General features: G+C 40.1%; 1 protein-coding gene across 2 annotated transcripts in view; it reads right to left on the bottom strand.

The window, feature by feature from the left end:
- Positions 1-20,715, bottom strand: part of BMP5 (bone morphogenetic protein 5) — a 70,323-nt gene extending 49,608 nt beyond the window's left edge. For both annotated transcript variants that reach the window (XM_048496963.1, XM_048496972.1), the window contains exon 1: positions 19,484-20,715. In XM_048496963.1, coding sequence (XP_048352920.1) covers positions 19,484-19,967 — 484 coding nt within the window. In that variant the 5' untranslated portion in view covers positions 19,968-20,715. The remainder of the gene's footprint in view (positions 1-19,483) is intronic.
- Between the last annotated feature and the right edge of the window lie 752 nt (positions 20,716-21,467).

The raw sequence follows: 21,467 nt of genomic DNA, 5'->3' as shown, positions 1-21,467 counted from the left end.
TGCCTACCCTCTGAAACTTGTATTTTATCATTTGTTAACTTTTGCTTGTTTTTTTTCACCTTCCTATAAGGTGATAAAGATGGTCCCACCTTTATCCCTGCACCAAATCTGTGAACTAATTAAGCTAAGAAATAATGACTAGCCTGCAGTCACCAAAATGACAGAATAAGCATATTTAGTGGGGAGAAAGCTCCAGTTAACCCAGTAGGACTACTTCCTGCTTAGGATCAATTTGCATGTGAATTTCATGGCAAGAGTGATTCGAACCTAGAACTTTTGGGATTTTGATATGGCACCCTAACCACCTTAGCATACAGGCTCTGTTGTTCTGGGTTTGCAGATTAGCTACATGTACATCTATCGATTTGCAAACGTTGTGTTGCACCACGATTTACAAAATGTGAGGTTCTCCCTCACCATCTTAGTGCTTAGGGTTGCCGGCAAGGAGGGGAAACTGCCCTGTCCCTTTAAGCGAGGTGTAATGGGAAGCAGGGCTGCCAGGAAAAACCAGGCAGAGCTTGGCAATCCAAATGAGTGACAACATCACCTATTATTTGGAGCATATCAAACTGATATTAAAAGGACAGCTAGAGGGAGCAGTTAAAAATTGGCAAGCCCTGTAGTGCCAGACTATGCCACAAAACCAATATGCATCATTCATATCCCTCCTATTCTTACTTCAGTTCATAGAATCATAGAGTTGGGAAGACCATGACGGCCATCTAGTCCAATGCTCAAGGAAGGATCACCCTATAGAGCATCCCTGACAATTTCCTTCAGTTAAAAATGTTAACTGGAGATCTCAAAGTGTAATCAAAGTGTTTGAGCAGTGCCAGGCTTCAAGAGGGTGTCGCTTTAGACCACAGCCTGCAAAATGGATGCTGCCGGTTGCTGCGTAGGATACTTAGTTTTTAAAATGATCTCACTCGCTCCTGCTCAGAAATCGGATTCCACAGATTTTCTTTGCTTTCACTAACATTTCTTAAAGAATATTTTTGGCCAAGTCTGAATTGGCCAAAGCTGAATTAACTCTTGTTAAGATAAGGCAGCTCCTTTGACAATTGTGCAAAAGCCTCTGCTTATTTGAGCATAACAATTTGCTGTGTCTTTTGCCAGTAGATAATGCCCATCCCTTAAGGCAATAGACCCAAATGGGCTGGGGGACCCTGAATTAATTTTACATGTGAAATTTCATTAAATTAATGCTTTTCATTGTCTTCCAGCTCCTCAGATCATACATTTATATAAAAATATATGGCACATGAAAGCTTTAATGCTAACTTCCCTTCCTTAAAACAGAAAACCTTGTAAAGAATAGAGCTACACTACCTTTTCAGTAGGAAAAACGTTTCAAAATTAATATCATGCAGGTATAGATTGGAATACAGTAAGGCTCCTGTTTCAAGTGGGGAAGTCAAATTTTCCATATTGACTTCATGTCCTGTTAGGAAGCCAATTTCTGCTATACAGTTCCTGATTAGTAAGAGAGAAGGTGAGTCCATAATTGCCTATAAGTCACATAAATTGTTCTGCCGGCTAAGCCTGAAAAGTAAGAGGAAAATCAAATTCACATCATGTTTCTTTGGCTACAGTCTACCATTTTCTACTTGACTTTGGTCTGTTCAGTAGCAAAGGGTTGCAATGAAACAGTAACGTTTAAAGTCAAGCTCCTCTCAAGCTACAAGACAGCATGTCAGTTCAAGTCAGCCTGGAGATTAGTGAACTCAAAATGGGGAGGGGGGGGGGGGCTGCTTAAAAGCCTTCTGGATACAATGAAGTCTCTTCGGCTGCTATTGAATATGGCAGATTATATTTGAAATACTGATTCCACTAATACTCAGAACTCCTTTCCCTTGAATTTGTTCAGAGCCAAACTCCACTCTGATTCATGCACTACATCACTAGAGCCTCTAGCTTTCATTCGGCTTGTTCATTCAACAAGTGTACAAGTTATGCATCAGGCATGACTTGGTTCAAAACCTGATCTAATATGGCAACATGTGACAGATGGTCTTCAATCATTTCATGTGAAATGAGACGCACAGAGATTCAACTGACAAAATCAGAAAACATTACATTGAAAACATTGCATAAGAAATAAATGGCTCTAGTCATCTATAAGAATAGTGGCGAGATTAATAGCTGACACAGTATTGACTTTATTGTTACACATATTTGTTATACATTTTAAAGCCAGATTCAAAAGGCTGTAAACTGGTTAGGATTCTGGACCCATACACGGACAGTCACCATGCCCACCCACTGGGGTATACTGGTTGAACTAGGTTTGGGCAGAGCTAGGACTCAAATTGCTACTCTGAAATAAAATTCAAGGTATAAAAGACAAGGTATAAATGAAATAAATAAATAAGTCATTTGACCAGAGGAAAACTGGATGGGTACACATAGGAAAATGAATAAATTCTCCTTTTCCAGACAATTGTGTATATATTTGACCTGCTTTTCCTCTAGGAGCTTAGTGTATCACACATAGTTCTCCTTTCCTCATTTTATCTTCAGAAGAATCCAGGAAAGTAGATAAGGCCAAAAGACTAACTTTTTCAAGATCACCCTGCAAGCATCAATGCTGAGTAGGGATCCAAATCACTCTAATAGCTATGCCACACTCTCTCAGATTCCCTGGATGAGATGCATTTGCTCATGAGCCAAGAAGAGAAGGAAGAAACAGCCCCCTGGGAAACCTACCAACGCTGACAATATGCCCATGTAGGGAAGGACCATAGCCATGATGGGGGTGGGGGAGAGACTGTCAAGTCACAGCTGCTTTATGGCAACATGTGACAGATGGCCTCTGGTTTCACCCTTCAGGCATCCCAGCAAATCCCTAACAAAACGGGAAGCAGGCAAACAGTAAGCAGCATCAATCAGTGAAAGGCTGTTGGAATTCCTGGGAAGGGGAAAAGAGAGCTAAGTGGGAGAAAAGTCTGTCATCACCACAGATAGGGCTTGGGAGAGGAACAGGGAAAATTATGGCCATCAGGTCAGCACAGGCTCAATGCATTTGCCCTCCCAAGCAGTGTTAAGTAGCAATTATGCTTGCCAGGAAGGCAAATAGGGAGTCTAGAGGGCATACACAGAGCTCTGGCATTCAACTGACTTCCAGATGCCACTTTCAGAGTTGTACCAGCCTAATATGAAGGCTGACACAACTGGGGGCATTCCAGGGCATTCCCATCAGTCAGCTCCCACCAGGCTTTGGCCCAAGAAATGCCAGTGTTGGGGAAAATGGACTTACACCAGTCATTTTCCCCTATGGAGGGTTTTCAGGTGGCTGGGGATTCTCCCGCTTCTCCTGTCTGCTTGCGCTGTCTGGCAGCCCTCTATAGGCAGTGTTACTGACCTAACAGGGGTAAGGGTTTTATTAAGGGGATTCTCCACCAGCTGCTAAAAGTGTAACAGCACACATAGGATTTTAAAAGTAGCAAAGGGGAATGAACTCACATTGGCAGCGAGAGGGGCCAAGAGGAGATCTTTTAGACTGTATAATACGGGGAAAGAATTCTGGCAATGAATATTCCACAGACAAGCAAGAGTCCAAATTGAGTTTAAATGTTTTATATAAATTTGTTCAAAAATACACACACACAGTAAGACATAAGGGCACATACAACCAAGTTCCCTAGGATATAAGCAGGTTTGGAAAAGATAGAGTGGATGATAGAGAAGGGAGATGGGGGTTGTTGTGGGGTAATAATGTTTACCCTAACGGATTCCCTTAGAAGGGTAGAAGTAGAGGCAGGGATTCCATGCCAGCACAGAAACCCAATGAAGGGATGAAATCATGTCCCAATCAACAAGAACATGTGGCAAATGAGCAAAATGTTGCAGGTGAACTAAACTTTATAAGGTGGGTCATTCCTTGGTGGGAAAGGAACCAAATCACGCTAAGTTTCAAGAATCCTGTGCTGGGTTTGGGGGTGCTGAGGTGAATTAGTCCAGCTCATTCTACTGCTAAACCAGGGACAATGGAGACCCAAGAATTGCTTTGTTAAGCTAAGCGAGGGAAAGCTGAAAGGCTTCCATGCAGATCAACTCTTGAGATTTAGCTGAGACATTTAGATCTGGATGGGTGAGTGGGTTTTAGGAGAGTCATGGACAAAGGGAAGGAAATGCAAAGGGAACAACTCCTTTGTTGCTAACTGGAATCCCATTCCCAGAAGAGATAGGGAAATGCAGAATCTGGATAACTGAGGTGGCTTTCCATATTCCCTTTGGTCTTTAACAGTTTCTATAGCAAGGTGTGGTAATCAAGCATTCTAGTTACTCAAATGAGACCTCCAGGTTATGCTGGAGTAACTCATTATCTTAGCTTTTGTTAAAGTAGTTTTGACCTTTTGGCTGTGGTCAGGTGATCATGCGGCTACCTACACCCATAGGAGTGCTTTTGGCAACTGGCTTTTGCCAATATGATTTTTAAAGCAGAAATATATATAAATAATATTCTGGGCGTCCTTTGGGTCGTTACAGCGGAGAGGCAGGACAGCAGCAGCACCGTCCCCAACTGCCTCCAGAAACTGGATTGGGCTGTTAGATAGTTAAGCTTCACCCAGCGAAGGAAAAGAACGCAAACATACATCTGTAGTATAGGTACATAAGAGTTAGGGGCTGATAAAGAGGTAAGAATAGAGCAGATATCCTGTGTTATCTTAAGGAAATAGTAGATTAGGGTTTGAGAAGAGATTGAAGAAAATATCCCAAGGAACAAGCTAACTCTATTTCAGTAGGCTAATTCTTGGGTTTAAGGAGGCATTCTGAATGAAATCATTTTTTTTCCGTTTTTTGATGTGAATCAGTTTTTCTGACAGAAATATCCTGTCACTTATGTAAGTAAAGCTGTAAATGTGTGAATCTGTAACTGTTTTAAAGTGGTGTTCTTCTGTCCCTTGCTATACTAACCAGTAACTGGATTGGAAATGTGATCCCCTTGCAAATCAACATTATAAGCCAGTTCCTCAGTTAATAGATACTTCTACTACCACTACTAGATATTATTACTAGATACTTGTAATGATAATGATATCAGCAACCATAATGAAAGCTACTGAAATGCTTTTCATTTTGTTTACATGCTTGTTCAAAAGCAGCATATAAATATTTTAAATGCATGTTTTCCTTTGCATCTGGAGGTGAATATATTTACAACTTGTCGATCTTGAGCACAGAAAGACTCCTTTTAAACATTTCTGCTGTGTTGCAGTTGCTACTGCCCTCCTACACTGATCCCGGAATGTTTAAAAACTTCTACTCACGTGGCTTCACTTTAGGATGTGTTTATATAACATGCAAGAAACACTTGCCCTCTTGAGAAATGCATCACTCACACATTATGTAAACAAGCTGCAAAGCAAAAACACATGGGGCCAGATAATTTCCAATGTTCTCCAAACAATATGGGTGGCTCCAACGCTGAGAAAAGGCACCTTGATAAAGTTTGGTTCGGCTGATATCAACAAGTTTTGCTCCCCCAAAAAAGGATTGAGCAGCAGGGTCCAAGCAGCACGAAAGATTGCTGTGTCTGAGATACTATTGATCGAAGAGACTGACTAAAGTGCTGTCATCGTTAGGCTAGACCGAATGGAAATCATGGATTTTTTAAGGAGTACAAAAAAATAGGTTCCTCAACTCTACTCAGAACAAGAAACTTTGACTTTATTGGGAACCCAACAGGTGTGGTCCCATTAACCTGTCCAGTGTAGGGCCTGACAGATTATTCCATTGATTCCTCATGGGGACCATATAGTTCCCCAAGAGGGGATCTTTGCAGCCTGGGTGCATTCAGAACTTTGGGGGATGAATGGGGAGCATTTGGGGTTTTAGTCAGCCTCTTTGCCCTACTTGTAATGGCTTTTGTTAGCCAAAAAAGTGTCATTTTATATTGCTCATTCCGAACTCAAAATGCTTTCTCCCTAACAGTGCAATCTTCCACAGAATGACATCTACACCTACACCTTCAGTTAACTTACAAGTGTGTGACTCTGCTTAACTTACAAAATTGGCTCATAGCAGAAAAGAATCAAGCCTGACATAAGGAGTTAGCTGATGGCTACCAGGCACAAGAGTCTCATTGAAAGTCTGCCTGTGCATGTGTGTATATCATAAAGACACCTATATACATAACTTTGCCCTAATTGGAGAGCTGCTCTTTGTCTGTCTTATGTAGGGGGCTGGGAGGTGCATACCTGTAATTCTTGGGAGGGAGGACTTGGGGAGGACATGGGGAGGACATGGGGAGGGCGGAGATGTTGTATGTGTCACCCACACTTCTAGCTAAACACTGGAATTGATGTCACTGATGCTCTAGGGCAGGGGTCTACAACCTGTGGCTCTCCAGATGTTCATGGACTACAATTCCCATCAGTTCCTGCCAGCATGGTCAATTGATGGGAATTGTAGTCCATGATGGGAATTGACAGACAGAAGCCTTTATTGGCATTATAAATTACCATATTACAATATTGTTTTTAATATTGTAATATGGTAATTTATAATGCCAATAAAGGCTTCTGTCTGTCAATTCCCATCATGGACTACAATTCCCATCAATTGGCCATGCTGGCAGGAACTGATGGGAATTATAGTCCATGAACATCTGGAGAGCCACAGGTTGTAGACCCCTTCTCTAGAGTGTTAGGTTTTTAACCAGAAGTGACAACAACAAGCACACAACATATTTCTTCCTCATTCCACTTTTTGCTGCTCATTCGAGCATAGATGGGGGCAGGGAGGTGGCAACCATAGCAGATGAGATGACCACCCAAGTGTTATGAGGCTGTGTACCATCTCAGATTCCTCCATCACCACCTCCTGGTTGAGCCTTCCGTTAGAGCTGTTCCTGTGACCATATCATGGACCTACTGGTAATTGGTGGCAACTCCATAATTATGGTGGGCCATCCCCCGAGAAAATGCAGAGAGCCCCTACGCTATCTGCCTTCCATAAAAAATATAAGGCCATTTAGATGGCAGTTGGCAGTTCATCTCATAGAAAGGGTATTATTTTCAAGGAAAAGTCATATTGCTGTGTTGTTGTTTTTTTAATATTTTAATGATTTATAGCTATAGGTCAGATACTGCCTATAAACCACCTTGAAGGGAAAGGACATGTAAAATATTTTGATGAAAAAGAAAGAAATTGGGAGAGATGATACTATATACTTGTAGTGAATTAAAAGGTAAGAACCACAGTATCATTCAGTGGATATGTCTTGATTAGTGCTTTGCAGAACATTCAGTCCCAAACCAGAAACCAGAAAGCTCTTTATCATAGCATGAAGACAGTTTCTTCCATTTTTTCTCAAGCACTTAGGCACCTATGTGGTGCCTAAGCCAACCGTTACCTCTCAAACTGAAGCAATAATTGAGCACCTCGAAAGATCAGGCTTCAAGAGGAGGAGGATATTGATTAGCCTTGAGAACCTCTCAATAAAACTGAAAGAATTCTAATCCTCATTTCAAAAATGTTAAAACAGGATGTAATTAAGTCAAATTAATAGCAGAGGTCAGATGGTCAGCAGATAAATGTTGGCTCATCAGAGACAACATGCAGAGATCACGGCGGCCTTGAGTGTTCAGTACTAATTTAGAAAACCCAAACAAGCAGATCATTTCAAGATATATTGTTGATATATATTGTCAAGATATATCGGCTATTGAAAAGGAACTATGCAGTCCAAAAAAGCATTGCACACTATTAAGGCTATTTACTTCAATAGGCTTAAAAGAGAATAACTCTTTTTAGGGCTAGACTGTTAATATGCTACATCCTGGCTTTTTAATTGAATACCTTAAGATAACCAAAAATGCAATATAGTCTTGCTCTGTAGTGATGTAGTGCTTTTACAGGCAAGAAACAGCAGCTGGCATGGTTTTTAAAATTCAGAATCTACATTTCTATATTGCACTTTTAGACTGTATTCTTTGGCTCAGCCTGTATTGATATTTTAAGCTGTAAGCTATAAACAAAGCTGAAAGATACAAGCTTAATTAAGAAGATTCTCTAGGCTTCAAGGATTGGGGAAAAGCCAAGAATGAGGGAACTTCCTTCTCCCCCTCACATTCAGCACCCATCTCCCTTCCTCTTTAGCACTACATAGTTGAAGTGGGAAAACTTTGGTTAGCTATTCTTGCTAAAACAGAGAATAAAACCATGATATGGAGCAGGTTTGGAGGTAATCATTAACACACTATGATAGTGTTAAAAAAGTGACAAAATAAACTGTGAGATAACAGACTCAGCTTAATCCCCACCACCAAATGATGTTTTGGAGGAATACCTTCACTAAGGCAATAGATCAATAAGAAATCTATTAACATCTCTCTCTTTTAACAATACTTTGGAAGAGTCTGCACTCATAAGGCTAAATCCTGCTGCATCACTTATAAACAACTACAAGAGAGGCAGAGGAAATTTAAAATGAAGGGTAGATGAGAAAGAGAATCTAGGTGTAACAAGAGAACTAGGGTTATCTGGTTCCACAAACTGTGGTTCTTACAATAAGCATAGAACTTACACGGCCAGCTAGGTTTACCAGGCATCATCTGGCAGAAGGGTTATTATGGATGGTGCCAGGGGTGTGTGCAGCATTCTGTGAGGCATTATAGCCTGTTATGCACTTTTGGTCTGCCCCACAGTGAGTAGACATTCCTCTGGGGCAGAGTTTTAGTTGCAGACACGTTTTCCCCCTTCCCAAACTCACTGTGCTACAGATCCCTGAAGCCCACAGTTCTGAAGTGTGTGGAAAGGAGAAGGTTTTCTCTGCCTGCACAGGGAAAGCAAAGCAGTCACAGCATTCATCTATCTGGCTCCACATTTGTCACCTTCTCCTGCCCATGGAGGAGCAATTCCACGCATTCCTCCACAGGCACTTCCAGGGGATCAGTGGCGTAACTTTTAAAACAAAATTTTATACCATTCAATCGCAGCAGTGGGGACTTCATCGTCTGTAGCCAGAGAAACATGGGGAATCCCCACTGCAGAGCAGGCAGTCTCAGAGTAAGCAGAGCACAATGGATCTATGTCACTTCTGGTAAAAAGAAAAAAATGGAAGGGACAAATGGTAGCTCTAGGAATCACTGGAAATGCTAGAAATAGATTCCTGAAGTTACTTTTGAAACTTGTAGTAAGAACTTCCAGTGATATGGGTTTAATTTTTTTTCTCTCCTGCCATTGCAGGTAGTGGCAGCAGATAACAAAACGTGGGGGATCCCTGCCCCCAGCAGGAGCTTGGCAGCCCTACTACTTGCACTGGACAGAAGGAAAAGATGCTAGAATATTTCAGCAGTGCTGAAAATAGAGTTGTCAACTTCCAAGTTACATCTGGAGACCTGCTATTACAACTGATCTTCCGGTCATCAAGATCAGTTCCCCCTGGAGAAAATGGCTGCTTGTGGAGGGTGTGATTTTTTACACAGTGGGCATGGGAGCTGGTACAAAGGGGCCAGGGACATGCGCATAGTGCCTTGCCCAGGCGCAAAATTGCCCCCTCAACCTTTCCCCACTTGCTCCTCCTCACACTCAGGCCTGGCCTGGGTACAGCCCAGCCCCAGCTCTGGCCCATTGTCAGCTGGCAGAAATCTGTTTTCTGCCAGCTGGAAAAGATAAGTGGGGGGTGGGGGGGCAGAAAACCTGAGTGCGCCCCGGGCACACTGCTGCCCAGCTATGCCTCTGTTACAGCATTATATCCTGCTGAGAACCCTCCCTCTCCAAACCCCACATGCCCCAAAATCTCCAGATATTCCCCAACCTTGAGCTGGCAATCCTAGTTGAAAAGCACCTCCCATTTTGAACATTTTTTTCAGAACTTGTTACAAATACCTTCAGATTGCTTCAGTATTATGCTGTTGTATTATATTTTTTTTGCCTTTGCAATTTTCTGCTGAATTTTTGTCTTCGCTACATTCCACTGTGATTTATGCCATGTGATTTTTTTCAATAACATCATAATGCTATGTTCAGCATAAGAAGAGCAGACAACTGCAACCAAAAAATCAAATGGATCAGCACAACCAACTCAGTTCAACAACACTGTGCCAGAAATAAGCACAGCTCTACTTAGGGGTGGTTTTATTCATCTGTCTTCTCTTCAGTTCCCTGATGTGTGTAGCTGTTACTCCATGGAAGTTCAGCAACCCCAGGAATTATTCTGCAGTACAATAGGGGCTGCAGGAAGAAAAAAGGTATACAGGGAAACTATGGCTCATTGCACACATGCAGAATAATGCACTTTCAAACTGCTTTCAGAGCCCCTTGAAGCTGTGCAGAATAGCAAAATCCACTTGCAAACAGTTGTGAAAGTGGTTTGAAAATGCATTATTTTGCATGTGCGGAAGGGGCCTATGTGAATGGATGGTTAAATACTAGGGTTGCCAGGTCCCCACAGCAGCTGGCAGGGGCAAGGGGGCTTACCAGATACCAGATGCACTGACATCACCAGCAATGCCCTAACACAATATCCTGCGTTCATCAGAAGTGACATCAACACCTAACTGCGGAGGAGCAGAGACATTCTGATATTTATGCAAAACTCTATACCAGAGCATCTTTATTGTCCCCCAGTGAGATGCTGATGTCACTTCCGGGTGCATGGGGAGTGACATCAATGTGTTAGGATCCTGCTGATTTCTCCCCTGCTCCAGCTCCCCATTTCGGCATGCTGGCCAGCTAAGCAGCAGCACGGACCTGGAGCCTGGCAAGTCTATTGGATACATGGCAAGATGGATGTTTTGGCAAGGTGATTATTCTTCTGAGTTTAGGGCAATGCAGTCTTTCTTATGATGTAAGTGCATTTTCTTAAGTGTGAATTTACCATAGTTAGTCAAAAAATAGTTGGTCACATAGTTGGTCAAAAAACTAACGGTAATATGGTGCCTGACCAAAAGCAACATGAAATAAATCTCTGCCCAAAAACTAGGACTTAACATTGCAGTGACTTAACATGTCCTTCTGTCAGCTTTGCACAAAAAACATTTTAATCTTCAACGCAAAACTGAAACCACTTCTACTACTATTCCACCAAAACAAACTAACTAGTTGTCAGGACTGACAGTTTCGCCTGCTATAGCATTCATGGGTTTTTATAGGAATCTTTAGCCAGAGGTGTTATTTTAAGAGATGAGCAAATGGGGAAACCCCATGGCCTAGCCAATAAAATATGAACTTTAGGTGCAATGAAGCACTCATAAATATGACTCTGAACAAGGGGATTCATTGTTTCTCCTGACCTCCTTTTTACTTCCCTTCTGATCTCAGCCTCTCTGTGTGCGTCATGGCAGCCCTCATCCTTTAACCTGTGGTTTTTAGCAAGCTAGCAATTCTGTTATTTATGGCCAGAAGCATTAGGGGCTGCTCTGTGTACTCCCTGTTCTCACACATACTGAGGTGGGACGGGGCCTTTTTGTGCGTGTGTTTTACTTTGCTGGGATGAAAGGATTTGCCTCTAGAAATGAGGTGATTACTGTACATTGAATAGGCCCAAGCAATTCAGATTTCTCCCTCTACTTGCAAAGCTGCAAGAAGAACTAAATGGACTCTCTTGCCTGATCTCATTTCACATTTATGTAGTTTATTTCACTTTACAAATTATTTTTAGAATTTATTGGAATCCCCTGGTAACTAAGAGCAAGTTTCCTAGTTCCTGAGAAATGTTATAATATTTATCCCTACGTCACTGAACTGAGATAAACTCACACGGATTTCAGCTACTGAAAGCTAATTTCCTTCGGTTATATTATTATTTCTCCACATGGGGTTACATTTATAAGAATAAGTAACCACAGGAACACCACAGATTATAGAAACAAAAATCAACTGTATACCCTCACCCCAACTGCAATACAGCAGTGACTGAAATACCCATTTATCACTCAATGATTGTACCTTCCATTGGTATGTTGCACACGTGAAATAGACATCAGGGAAACCCAGAAAGAACTTTTGTACCATCCCATACCACCTGAAACACAATCTTTTCCAAGAGAATCAGTTCACCTCTGCTGAATGATTTGTGGTAGCATGCATAGATCAGGCCCTAAACCTAATACATAAGGGGTAAACGAAAGCAGCAATCCCAGTCTTATTTTGCATGCATGTAGGCACCATGCTTTCATTCTTGGCATTGCACATAGGTGGAGAGATTCATGGAGGACACAGATATCGGTGGCTACTAGCCATGATGGTGAAATGGAACCTCCATATTCGGAGGCAATAAACCACTTTGAAGCATTTTTTTAAAAAAGATTCCTGCGCAGAAATAAGGCATCCTAAGGATGTCTTGGAGAAAAGTGCCTTCCCAGGATGCTTTTTCCCCCCACATTCTTTGGGACATCTGTTCACATGTTCACATGAGCTGTTTTAACTTATATATTTCTCAAAATTATTTATTTCTTTAATCTTTAATCCACCCTTTCCCGACTAAGTTGGGTTCAGGGCCACTTACAACAACAATTAAAATTATACATTTACAGTTTTAAAATTCTGATGGCACTGCAAAACATACACAATAGATATGAGGAGGAACAAAAAAGGAACACGAAAAGTTCGCAGAGGAGACGTGAAAGAAACAAATGAATTTAATAATAATTCAGTAAAGGAAAAGGAAGGGGGGAAAGAAAGAGGGGGAGGTCAGCTAGATGGAGACCATTACTGTCCTAAGTATTGTTATCTGTGGCTGGAACTTCTTCAGGAATTTTATTTGTTCAGATACTTGTACCCTATTTTTCTCCACAAAGGTACCCAACACTTATAACAACACTGATTTTGGAGCACAGCTTATCGCAGTGAGAGAGTGTGTGAATAGGCACTTTATCTGAACATTCACCCTGTGTAGACTATTCAGCAACCACACTGAAGTGGGGGCCTCATGCCTGCTTTACCTCTCCCTCTGAGTGAGTACATGGATGAGAGGTCTCTCTTTTTGTGACACTGCACTGCACCCATATTATTGAGTGAAGGTTTCACAGCAAATGCTTCCTAGTGTAACATTTCAATCTAGATCCCCTCTTACTCTTCAGCTTTGCCTACCAGTATGCCAGTGTCTGCAGAGGAAAATTTGCCCTGAGCCTAGCAGCTTCCCTAGAAGGAACAGAGAGTAGCAAGCAAACAGAAACCATTGCTGTTTATATTCATCAAAGTCCACTTCAAGTCAGTGAACCAGCAATGCAGTTGGCATAAGCACCACATGGAAAGGCAAATCAGTCAGCAGAGTCCAAATAACAAGATCCGTGTGTAATATTGCTTCCTTTCCGTTACCGATCTGTTTTCTGATACTCCTGAGCTAGAAACCAGAGTAAGGTTCAGAAATGAAGATTACAGAATATTAACTGAATTTTGTTATTTTCATTTTGGTTTAGTTATATAAATTATATTCATGAACAGACTAGTTGTGATCAGTTAATATTGGAACAAACACTCTGAATGCATACCAGCCTTCTTTTTCTTAACCGCAACCAGAGATAGTTCAGAGAGGTCTTTGTGTAGGCAGAAATTGGTTAGAAATATTGCATGCTGCAGTTTTCCAGAAAATAAGAACTTAGAGTGACAATGGGGTGTTATTATGGTGGACTTTAATCACTGACCATGGTTGCTAAGAGTTTTTTTGATTTCCTAGTAAAACATGCATCGGCATATCCCACAGCTTCCCACCCAAAGTCTGTGTTTAGTCTGAAAAAGCAATTGATACTGAAAAAACAAGCGGAACTGCCTCAGTCTCCTTCCTAATGGCAAAACTATTAAAGACAGTTCATATATTTACACATATATATGTCCCTTCACTATACACTTGGAACCATCTGCTATATTAGTTTCTCTTTGGTTATCTGCAATTTCTTTCATATTTCCCATGAATGAAAGATGCTGCTGAAAAAAAATTAAATATTCATTTTCAAACTATTATTGGAGACTATCTCGTGATATTGTCTTCAAGCATCTGACACAGCATTATGTCATAATAAATTATTTACAGATGCCATTGCACTCTTTGTTGGTTTTACCACAGAATATTTAGAACTGTTTTTAGGGAGAAATATATGCTTGTGCATATGCAGGTATTTTTAAAAGTTAGCTATATTTCAGACATGTTTTGCCAATAAAAGAGTAAATCTTAAGCAAGTTAAAAATAAGAAAAATATTGCCAGATGAGAAAACTTATTGGATTCACTTCAAGTTAAGGTCATGTTACAATTTATTTCCTGCAATCTGGGCTGGGCCTTGTGGCAACAGGTGGTTGCAAGTCATCCACATTTAACAAACGTTGCCAGTGCTGCATCATGCTAGCATATGACCGGCAATTTCACTTGAATGATTCACATCCTAAGGGAGAAAGTCATGTTAGCCACCCTGTGGTGGTGGAAAGTACCATCGAGTCACAGCTCACATGACAGTTCTGTTGGGTTTTCAAGGCAAGAAACTAACCAAGGTGGATTGCCATTGGCCGTCTCTGTGTAGCAAACCTGGTCTTCCTTGGTGGTCTTCCTCCCAAGTACTAATCAAGGCCTACCCTGCTTAGTCTCTGAAACACAACATCACATTCCCAGAGGTCCTGTGAATTGGTCCTCAAGATAAGATGAAACTCAGATAAAGAAAAGGCTTTCATTACCCAGCAACTTATTTATTGTTCAGTAATACAAACTCTAAAGAATTTGATTCAGAAAATTGACTCGGCACAACTAATAAATTATTTCCTCGCTTTTAACTTCTTGTACCCTGACACCTCCTACTTAAAAATAAAAATGATTGATAAGGGGTGCTTATGTCAGATTTAGGGAGAACAAATAAGCAATTTCGGAGGAACTGCTAGAACAATACAAGAAGCGTTGATGTTCTGCAATTAATGTTTATTTATACAAAATTATCAAAAGAAGACACACATGCCTTAGTCCAAGACATGTAGGTCAAGCAGAAGTCATTACTGGTGTGTTGCTGTCACACCAATACTACCGGTATTTATTTATTTAAAATATTTATAACCAGCCTTATCTCCTCAGTATGGCTGCCAACCTCCAGATGGTAGCTGGAGAGCTCCCTCTATTAAACTGATCACCAGATGATAGAGTTCAGTTCACCTGTAGAAAATGGCTGCTATGGCTATGGCAGAGGTCTTCAAACTATGGCCCTCCAGATGTTCAGGAACTACAATTCCCATCAGCCCTGCCACTTGGCCATGCTGGCAGAGGCTGATGGGAATTGTAGTCCATGAACACCTGGAGGGCCATAGTTTGAAGACCTCTGCTCTATGGCATTGTACTCAGCTGAGGTTCTGCCTCTCCTAAAGCCCACCCAGCTCAGTCTCCACCCGCAGAATCTCCAAGTAATTCCTATTCTTGAGCTGCCAGTTCCATACCACAGGCTCAAAGCAAAGCCACAAGGATGCAAAAACCATTGCAAGTGTCCGGCAACAAGCTGAAAACAATACATGCACAGTTGAAAATTAAGCTGAATCTGCCCAGTCTACCTTCCACCAAATGCCCATTGGAATAAAGCCATCTTTTTGAATGATGCACCCATCCTGGTCAGCTATTACTCTGGCAGTAAAAGAAGGAAATGAGAGGGCCAGTCCTCAAACCTACATATTTTTAAAGTTTAATACAAGTCAATTTTGTAAAACAATTTTTTTTAAAACTGAGACAAACATCTACCTGCCTTCAGGTAATCAATGGTAATTTTACCAAGTAGATTATTTAATTTTAGCAAAGCAGTTTCAGATCAAGCACAGAATTTAAGAAAAAAAATATTACTATTTCAAATCAGGATTGAAAGACAGATTAAAATTCCTTCACATGCCAATGGCAAATTTGCACTGAAAATGAAATAGATATATCAGCATGACAATTCTTCAGTGCATATTTTACAAGCAAATATGAAAAAAACCCACATACAGAGTAGAAAGGATGGTGGTTTCCTTTCATATATAGAACACTTCTGTCCTGTGAATTATAAGAAACAAAAGAAAGCTTTTAGAATTAGGTTCCCAGATTCTTTCAATTACAAAATGTCCTATTTCACTTTGAATTTTGATGTTTTAATGGATTAAACTGGGCAGCTTTTAGATCAAGCTTTTAATGGTATTTTAATGTTTCCAAATGAGGGCAACATTAACAATGGTATGAATTTACATATCTGTGTTCCATGAGATACCCAAATAGTTTCCAGAAGTTGCAACATATTACAGGATGAAGGGAGCAGGATGTGAAATTCAGTAACAAAAAGCTCTGAGCATTTAAAAATTAACAGGGCACTTTCAGTAGCGAAGTCTTTTGACAACTTGGGCTATACAAGCTTAGGTGGATTAAGTCACAATGAGCAATGGGAGACTTACTCCCAACTAAAGATGCTTAAGGATCAAGCCAGAAGTTTTGGTATCAGTTTTGACAATTAAGTTAAGCTTGGTATGAGAAATGCCATTCAAGAGGAAAGAAGAGAGGAAGTTGCTGTATTATCATGAACTAGAATATTACCAGTTTTTATGCAAACTGGGTTTGCTATTTTGAAGAAGCGCAATACAGAGAGGAAACTGAAATCCAAATTTTTAATGTCAGTTCTGTTCATTTTCTCAGGTACCCGTAGAGTTAAAAAAAACACCTGCCATTGCAATTGTCTCTGAGGCATTTTCAAATGTTATTAAAGCAAACAAATTTTATCACAATTATTCTTGCAGAACCATTATTATGTCTGAAACTACCTTTTGTACCTCTAACAATGTTTCCCTATATAATTCATGTGTCTCTCAAGAATAATTTTATTATCCCATGCATGCAACAAATATCAGTTCTAGGACTTAACACTTCACATTTGTTATTTTTAACATATGAGTTTTTGAACAGTTACAGTTTCAGCGCAATGATTTATGCAAATTCTTTATAACCTCAGGGGGATTAGGGCATTGTAACTCGATAATGTCTCTCTGCTTTAACACAGCTACTACCACTTCCCAGAAAAGGAGGAATTTGATTGCAATTGACTATTCATCTACATCTGAAACAGGTTCGATTATCTTATCAAAGGCTTCATAAATAAATAATTTGCAATACAAAGAAAGGCTTTCACTTATGATTTATCTTTTTGTTCTTTGTATATCAGCTCAAACTACTTACCGCTTATCAGAGCAAATCATATTAAATATGAACAGAAAATAATTAAACTATTGAGAAATTGTACTAGAATTTTTTTTCATTAAGTGTTAAATTAGCCTGCATGAATAACAAAATTACAATGGTACAGCATGCATGTGATAGAGCAGTATGTAAATTGGTTTAGGATTTGATGGCTACAGCTGTAACTGCTCACAGGAAATAAATAAGCTTGATAATTAGCATTACCCAAATTTCAATTAATAGCTACACAGTAGAAAAATCTGTCTCTGATTCTGTTATAACACACTGTTATTTTTAAAGTTATTTCTGAATTACAAATTATGCAGGTGGGCTGAGGCGGGGGAGAACATTTTGAAGGATCTAGGATAGCCACAGAAATTTATCTGAACGGATAATTTACTTGTACAGGCACTGTTAGATCAAAGAGTAAAGAATAATAGAAGACCATAATAAGCCATTTGCTTGACAGTATTCAGAAGAATGCCCTGACCTAGACAGCCCAAGCTAGCCGGATCTCATCAGATTTTGGAAGCCAAGCAGTGTTGATCATGGTCACTGTTTGGATGGGAGACCACCAAGCAATATCAATGTCAATATACTGAGGCAGGCAATGGCCTGTAACCTCTGTAAGTCTCTTGCCTTGAAAACCCTACAGGGTTGCCATAAATTGGTTGCGACTTGACAGAAAACAAAAGCAAAACAAAAACTCGAAAGAATAGTCACTGAATTACCTGCTGAAGCCAACAAGCACCAGCCCAGAGCAGAGTCTGTGCAAATTAGTACTGTGCAATGTGTCACTTTGCCGGCATCAAGGATCTCCATTACGACATGTAAATTGAAGCACTTATTCAATGCTTCTAAAGACCTTCATATTTCCTCAGGATATATTGGCGAGCTTGGCTTTTAAAAAAACCTCCCATATACTACAGACACAGAGATTTCACTTTTGAAATCAAGGCAACTGAGCTTAATTCACAAATAACATATAAGGAAAATAATATTGGAACAAAAACTGTACTCTCGGGGAACATGTGCTTGTGCCGTTTCACAAGTTTTGAAGCATGTTGTATTAGTTGCATAATTTGCTTTCAAAATGAGACGTAAAAACAGATTTCAGTTCCCTCCAAATGTAGCAAACTATTTTATGTGTCTGGAAGCTGTCCCCCATTGTTTGGCTGCCCTGGAGTTAAGGCATTAGCCACTAAAGATCCTGCTGCACTGAATGGGAATTTGGTAGTCATCGGAAGGTATTTCAGAATATGTTCTGATGGTTTAAATGTTCTGAGAGAAAATATTCCAGTGGAAAACAGTACACGTGGATATTGTTTGTATGCTAGAGGTTTTCAATTAATCCCTTGTAAAAAGCATATTAACAGTCAAACAAATGCAACAGGTTCAAGAGTCTTTTTCATTCAATTCAAAATTAGTAAGTAATAGTTCAGAATAATGATCAACATACCTTCACAATGCAGTCCTAAACAGAGTAGCACTATGTTAAGCCCACTGAGTTCAGTGGGTTTCTAAAGGTATACATCTGTTTAGGATTGCACTTAAACTGTCTTGTTAAAGGTTGAGGTGTAGTTTATAAGTGCATCATGGCACAGATTGTAACCTTATTCTATTTATCATTACTACCTCAGTTCTCCATTGAGCATATTTCTAGTGTTAAACGTTTAAAAGTTTGTTTTGCTCCCCCACGTCCACTGGAAATGAAACTGCTTTTTTTTTGGTTCCTTTTAGAACTAGTCACAATCATACTGAATACAAAATTTGTTGTCCTAAGATAATTTTTAAATTTTCATACTATAAACAACAAAAATTACTCAAGAGCAAAGATCTCATCAATTTATTTGCAATCTGTTTACTTCTTTAAGCTCTTACAATTCATCTGAGAGCTTAAAATCCTCTCCCAAATGGTTTGATTCCTTGTTCTTATCTCCTTCCCCATAGGACTCTTAAACTTTTAAATCATCAACTTTTGATGTGGGTTCTTTGCAGTTTAATTTGAAATATGTACAGTGAACAGCCGACAAATATGTACCTTCCCCCTCACACACACAGACACACAGAGAGTTTGATTTTGTTGTTGTTATTTTAAAAACTTCAGTTTGCCTAAGGCTACAACATTTATTGCATTAACGAAAGAAGGGAAACAGAAGCCAGGAGAGAGGAGTTATAGAAACTGACTTTATATAAACAGAGAGAGAAGAAATTTTTTCCCCATGGCCACCTACAACGCACATACTTTCTCATTAGCACAACTTCACCTTGCGTTCTTAGTACATCATTCAGGGACTGATTCTATTTCCAACCACATTATATATATGGACTGATGCTCACTCAGTCTCTCTCTCCCAATTAAAAAAAATGAAACATACCTAAATTGACAAAGCTCATGACCATGTCTGCATCATTCAGAAAGTTGGCATCATGCAGGCTAGCTAACGGAGGGCTCTGTGTAGTCAATGAAGCTGTACGTGAGAACTGTATTCTTCGAGAGAATCCATTTGGAGATGCAGGATATGCCCTCCTTAACCCTCTGTTCTCGCCTCTCAGAGGTCCCCTTAGTGAATACTCCAGTTCTTCAGTCTCATCTTCATTGGTCATAGCATTGTATAGGTCCAGCATGAAGAGCGGGGCAGAGGAAGCTTGTTTTCCAGGTGAGAAAGGCCTGGGTCTGTGAGGTAAACCCAGAATAGAGAGGATCTCTCTCTGGATCTCTTTCCGTTCATGGTTCCGAAGTCTCCTGTAAATAAAACTGGAGTGGACGTGATTGTCTCCTATGCTTCCCTTAGCAGAACCCATTAAAATCCAATAATTCCACAGCAAGCTCACTAGAGCTTTGAGCACAGTTTGGTCCATTTTAAAAAAAATATAAAAGATGCAATAAACTAAAACAAAAATTCCTTGTTTTCCCTTCTTATCTCCTATGAGGTCTGTTTTCCAAGTAGCCAGAGAGGGGGGACAAGTTGTGGACTACCTATTCCTCATGTCAACGTTGTCATCTCAGCGCTTAGCATCTTGGTGGTTTTATTTTCTCCCCCTTTAAAAATATTAGCTGGATATATCAGGCTGGCAGTTATTTCTAGGAAAGCTGAAATTCAGACTTCCAAATTTCCACTGCTGTTATCATTTTTTCTGCACTGATGGAGCAGAAGACCAGACCTGGGTCAGTTGATGTAGGCATTCCTATTTTTTAAGAAAAACGTAAAAACAATCAAGAGTTTTGGGATAGGGCTGTTAACTAGCAAGAGATGATCTTCAGTCGCTCAGAGTAATCCTCTTCTGCTATGCTTGCAAACTAATTAATTAACTCTCCTCTTCTCCCACCTGGCGTTCTTTCCTGAATCACAGCTCTCTGTCTTGATTTGCGACTTGAAGTGTAACATCTATTTCCCCCAATAGCCTGCTGAGAACTGTAACATCTTTAGACTCGCTTTAATATCCAGCAAATCTGAAACATATACCAAGCACTTAAAGACCTTTAACTCAAGGAAAGTGGTGGGCGGTAGGGGGGGGGGAGTCCCTTCTGTAAATCCACCCAACCTCTTTCGGTTCCTTAACTGTTATTTCCACCTCTAGCAGGCAAAAACATAGCAGCTCCCTTCAAGAGAGATCTAAAAGCTAATGTAAGCACAACCCTGCTGGGAAAGAAGAGGCTTCTCATTGTAATTTGAAACGGGCAAAGTAAGGGGGGAAATGGCTTAACCCTTCCTCTGCCAGACAGTCATTCCCCCCCTTGCAGTTTACATTTCTGTCTCTAACAGTGTTATATAATGACCCCTTCAAAAGAACCATGACACTAAATGGAGCAGATTCAACCATAGGGGGATTTTTAATTCCACAGATTGCCATAAAATATTCTTTTCCCCCCAAAACTTTCCCTTTTTCTAAGTAGTTCAAGCAATTAAAGAATGTCCCAGACAAAATTAAATCTTTACGGTCCCATTGATTTCAAAGATGAGATTTAAATTCATTGTTAACACTTCAGTCACAGTCCATGGGACTTAAAAGGTTGGACTGTGCCTTTCCAATGTTCCTTTTAAGCAAAGATCATTTTTAAAGGGAAATTACTTATAAGAGTATTGTTATGGAAAACATTTTGTTGTATATTAGCAAATTCTCAATGAACTTCTTTGCTGATATATATTTGTCCTTAACCTATTCAACCTTGATGGACTTTATTAAATAAATAAGTTTCAGATAATATGATTTACTTCACTTTTTAGGTTTCTACATACAGAATTCATAGGAGACAAGGTGCCATTTTCAGTGGGTTCATTTGGCAAAGCAGTATTTAGATTTTTGGATTACACAGAACTGCTCTGGCAGAACAAACATTCCCAGGCTAAATCTTACCTG

This window comes from Sphaerodactylus townsendi, linkage group LG01 (genome assembly GCF_021028975.2).
Source record: "Sphaerodactylus townsendi isolate TG3544 linkage group LG01, MPM_Stown_v2.3, whole genome shotgun sequence".
Taxonomy (NCBI): Eukaryota; Metazoa; Chordata; class Lepidosauria; order Squamata; family Sphaerodactylidae; genus Sphaerodactylus; species Sphaerodactylus townsendi.
The sequence above is the reverse complement of the archived record's forward strand: the minus strand, read 5'-3'. Positions and strand labels throughout refer to the sequence as shown.